General features: G+C 43.7%; 1 protein-coding gene across 1 annotated transcript; it reads right to left on the reverse strand.

Moving 5' to 3' along the window:
• Window positions 1-1,299: 1,299 nt before the first annotated feature.
• On the reverse strand, window positions 1,300-2,112 carry LOC122668572. The gene is made up of 2 exons (XM_043865117.1): window positions 2,059-2,112; window positions 1,300-1,722 (listed from the first exon to the last, which is right to left on the reverse strand). Exons 1-2 carry the CDS (start codon window positions 2,110-2,112, stop codon window positions 1,300-1,302), a joined length of 477 nt encoding a protein of 158 aa, XP_043721052.1.
• Between the last annotated feature and the right edge of the window lie 3,004 nt (window positions 2,113-5,116).

The following is a 5,116-nucleotide window of genomic DNA, read 5'->3' on the forward strand; positions in this document are numbered from 1 at the left end:
TCTTCAATTGGTGGTATCTGAACCTAAGATCAATCTTAGAGAAGACTCTTACTCCCTACAGTTGATCAAATAGGTAATCGATATGTGGCAACAGGTATCGATTCTTGATCATAAGTTTATTCAATTCTCGATAATCGATGCATAGTCACATGCTACCATCCTTCTTTTTCATGAACAGCACGGGTACTCCCCAAGGAGACACGCTTGGTCGTATGAATCCCTTCTTCAATAGATCTTGTAATTGGACCTGTAATTCCTTTAATTCTATGGGTGCCATTCGATATGGTGCCTTGGATACTGGTGACACACCAAAAATCAGATCGATTGCGAACTCTGTTTCATAATCTGGTGGTAGTTGGGTCAGATCTTCTGGGAAAACATCAAGAAATTCCTTAATGTCGTCAAGTTCTTCCATGCCTGGAGGGCGGATATGGTTATTCTTTTGGAATTTTTCATCGATTCACTTTGGTAGGTGAAAACCGAGCCATCATCCAACATGAATGTGATCTTCTTCTTTGTGCACATGATGTTTGCCCCATAGGCAGATAGCCAATCCATTCCTAGTATCACGTCAAAGTCTCTCATATCGAACTTAATTAGACAGGCAGTTAAGTTCTTCCAGCAAATTTCCACCAGACAGGGGTCTTAAACTTCCTTCAAGCTCATGACACTACCGGTTGGTGTACTGACTACTAAATCATTCCCGATGTCCCTTGGTTAAATGGTCATCCTACTCGCAAAAGTGCTGGAAATAAAAGAGTGGGATGCACCCGAGTTGAATAACACTCGCGCGGGGGCTGACGAGACAATCAGGGTACCTAGGGTTTGTATAAAATAAGGATACAATTAAGTTTTCTTGCATCCACAAGTTACTTCCTACAATTTAGTAGTGTTAGGTGGATTTACCTGTCATCACCTTGGGATTCACCTCCGCTTCTTCATTAGTCAGCGCGAACACTTTTCCTCTAGTTTGATTGTCCCGTGGCTGGAAGGATCGATCATGGGACTGGATTGGCGAATATGCGTTGTATCCGCGATGCATCCATTCCCTGGCCATATGTCCTGCCTTGTGGCACATGTAGCATTTGTTGGACAACATGGCCGGTGATGAGGCCTGGCTTACTTGGCTCATTGTAGGTTGGTCTGGCGAAGCTGTAATTGTCACTTGGCTTGCAGTTGGTTGGGCAGGCCGGCTGTAAGTGGGGTGAAAAGGGGTTTGGCCACATCTGGCCGACGATACTGAGTCGGGCTGGGGCTTAAACTAGTTCCTTGGAAAACCTTCTTCGGCCATCCAAAATTCTAATAGTTCCTTGGCCTCTTGCCCAAGCCAGGCGATGCTGTGGCTTTCTCATTCTCCTCCAATCTGTCTTCCATAGTCTTTGCCTTATCAACCATTGGAGTGTAGTCCTGGATATTTAGGACCGACAGAATAGAGCCGATCTCTGGTTTGAGTCCTTTTTCAAATTTCTTTGTCTTGCTTGCTTCCCCCTTCATGTGCTTCGGGGCAAAATGGAACAAATCTTTGAATTGTTGCTGGTAGTCCAGCACGATCTTGTTTCCTTGCACGAGAGCAGAGAACTCAACTTCCTTCTTATCTCTAAAGCTCTTAGGGAAGTAGTTCTTAAAGAAAACTTCTTTGAGTTGCTCCCAGGTGGGATTTGGATGAACGGCTTCTAATTTAGGCTTGGTTGCCTTCCACCATGCCTCTGCCTCGTTCTGTAGCTGACATCCAGCACATTTCAGTTTCTGCGCGTTCGTACACTCAAGTACGTCGAATGCCTTTTCCAAGGCACTAATCCACCATTTCGGCTGCATTGCCTCAGAATTTATCTTGGAAAATGTAGGTGGCTGGAGTTTCTTGAATCTCTCCATCACCTTAGCTGTAGAGTTTTCTGTTGTGTGTTGGGGCACAGGTGGTGGAAATTGTATCGGCCGGTTGGATGGTGGTGGTGGCACTGCTCACTCTTGCATCATGGCCGCGAGTTGTGTAGACATTTGGCCCAGCAGCTTCTATTGTTGCTGCATGGTCCACATCATGGTGGTCATGATGGTGTTCACCTCTCCAGCTGCCATACCTAGCTGAGGTGCAGCTACAGTAGCTTGGGCAGCCATTGGTACCCTTTGCAAAGTAACTGATACTTTAAAATTCTAAGCTTTGGCTCCATTCGGTAGCTTAACTTCTGGGAAAAATCAAGGGCGTCTTCCACGATGACCACCTTGGTTGGATCTAGTATTGACCATGTTTGATTCTCTAAAAGAAGCTTTATGTTCAATATTACCACAACCTTAACGGGATCAATATATATACGTTGTCATTTCCATAGTTCCAGTGTAATAATGTTAGCATTCTAGTAAGAAGTGATATTTGCCAATTATCATTGCTAAGAGTTTTATATCTATGAAGTGTTTTATGCCATGATATGTTATGCAAGATGACCAATTAAAGATTTATATTAGTGAGTAGTTACTTAATCTATACCTGTGCCTAGCATGCCAGTCTGTCCAACTTCTTGCCGGTGATAAAAGCCTATATGTATAGGTATCCTATATCACTCCTAACCTTGTCTGCTAAGGCAAGGTAAATGGCACAATCCTCTGCGCCACTAGTGTCTGCGAGTGCCAAGAAAACAATCGGTTGCTTTTTTGCCCGGGACTGAATCTTTCGAATCCAAGCTAGTCTCTTCCTCAGTAGCCTAATGTAGAGCATGTTGCTAGGGTCTCCAAGCCCGAACAACACAGTCAAATCCTTCCATGGAGAATTTCTAGGTATTAGGTTTCTATGGTCACTTAACTCAAAATTATGCTGAACACTATAGGTATTTAAAGCAACATAGACAAGAAGTTAAATGGATCAGCTCGAGGTTGCACACAGTGCTACAGTGTTCTACTGGGTCTAACACACCACTAAGGTAGGGATATGTACAGTGTATAAATTTCTTATTTTGCCCTATAGCCTATTGGGTTTAACTTTGGTTGAGCGAGGCTGTGGGTAAGGTATGGCCTACTTGCAGGCACAGTGCTATAAGTAATGTCTAAATTCCCAAAACTTTGCAACCACACATTACCATTTATGCCTACATATCTATGTTTGAGTTTTTCACACACATCACTCACACAGAGGTTCATACATCCAAGTGTATACATATATTACTTTATGCATAATATTTATGCCCAAATTAGGCTATATAAATTTTTTTTTTGTCTTCTTCCAATTGCTCACTTATTTATCCCACCTTGTATACATCCATGAACTTTACTTATTACTATTATTTATTATATATATATATATATATATATATTTATTATTATATATTTATTTATTTTTATTCTCATTACCATACAAATGCCTTAATGGTCTTATTTATGCCATTACATTATAGGAGACATAAGCCCATGTACTAAAAATCACATTCTTGCCAAAATTCCATTCTCTGGCCGTTTCACTGGGCATTTGGCTCAATCGCCCAGTGCATTGCCTAGAGAATTGGGGCTCAGTTATAAACAGTCCGAGAGCTCATTGTTTTATTTGAAATTCTATTTTGAGAGCTCCAAACCACAAGGGCAGTGCTCCAAAGGGCTTTTTGGCTAATTCCCCACCAAATCCAAGCATCTTTGCAAGTTTCCCACGCATCTACGCATGTCCAAGTAAGTTTTCATTGCAATTTTTTTTTTTTTTACTATTATAGAACCACTGCCCCCATTTTCCTTTTCTTTTTGTTTGATTTTTACTGTTTTGTGCCCTAATTTCTCCTCCCCTTCTTGCTTTGCAGTAACCAAGTCTACAAGTGGCAGATATAGCACAGCAAGGAAGGCAGTGACCCGTAAGCACCTGCGGTCAGACCCAGTGCCTTCTTCATCTTCGATAGTACCCTCTCCATCAACCGAAGATAATTCCTCATCCGAGGAATCGGATTTTGACCAATTTTGGTTCTCTCGGTACGAGCATTCGTAAGATTGGGCGAAGTTCTATTCTAAAAACATTGTGAATGGTAGGGTGGTGCAAGTAGATGACTTTCCCCAGTATGGGCTCTATGCCAAGTTCAATGCCTTAGGCTAGGCACCGATGCTATCTCCTAGGCTGCCATGCTACCCAAACTTGGTTCACTATTTCTACTGCAACCTTGTATCGGCCTCTGGGGTGCAAGGGTTTGGATTAGAGAGCATGGTGAAAGGGATAGAGATAAAGTTCACCACAACCCCATTAGCAAAGATTTTGGGACTGCCAGATACAGGCGACAGGTGCTACTATAAGCCTAGGGTGGACATTTCTGATATGTTTTATTTGGAGACCAGAAGGATGGTCTTCAAAGCTTTGACTGGGGCTGAAGGAATTCCTAAGTCTGAGGGGGATTACAAGCCAACTGCCAGGATTATTAGCAGGTGCATTTCCTATAACATCTACCCCAAGGGCGGGAACCAGGGTAGCATTTCTATGCTCCAGGCATACATTACTTATTGGTTGCTGAGGGCCGGCAAGGGGGGTCTAGTGATCAACCTCCCTTACTTATTGATGCAGGTGATGCTCTACCATGCCCAAAACCCATCAGATGGGAACCCGCCCTATGGGAGATTCTTGACTAACGTGTTCCAATATTTTGGGGTTACTCTTGTTGGCGAGTACGAGGGAGGTGATAGGTCAAAGACTATCAACAAAACCTCCATCCAGAAGATGAAGATGCAAGGGGAACCAAAGAGCAATCCAGAGTTTGAGGAGGACGAGATGGAGGAGGGACATGAGGCAGTAGAGGGAGCTAGGTTAGGCAAGCAGGAGGGTGATCCGGCGGATCCTAGTACACGGTTTGGAGATCTACCATCCTATGGGCCAACTGGAGCTTCTAGTTCTTAGGTGCCACCTTAGGTGCTTGAGTCCTACGGTTGGTCCGACATGATGGCACAGTTCTGAGGTCTCCACACTCAACTTGCCTAGATGTCGACATGGATGGATCAAGGTTTCACTTCCCTGGAGGGGAGAGTAGGTTCCGTTGAGCAGCGCCTTGATTTTTGGGATTCCTGCAACCGAGTTGACTCTTGACAGGCCTGGCCTCCACAGAGCGATGATCCTCCATAAGAGTAGTCCCCCAGCTTTAGTTTCATACTTCGGATTTGATCTCTTTTA

This window comes from Telopea speciosissima, chromosome 7 (assembly GCF_018873765.1).
Source record: "Telopea speciosissima isolate NSW1024214 ecotype Mountain lineage chromosome 7, Tspe_v1, whole genome shotgun sequence".
NCBI lineage: Eukaryota > Viridiplantae > Streptophyta > Magnoliopsida > Proteales > Proteaceae > Telopea > Telopea speciosissima.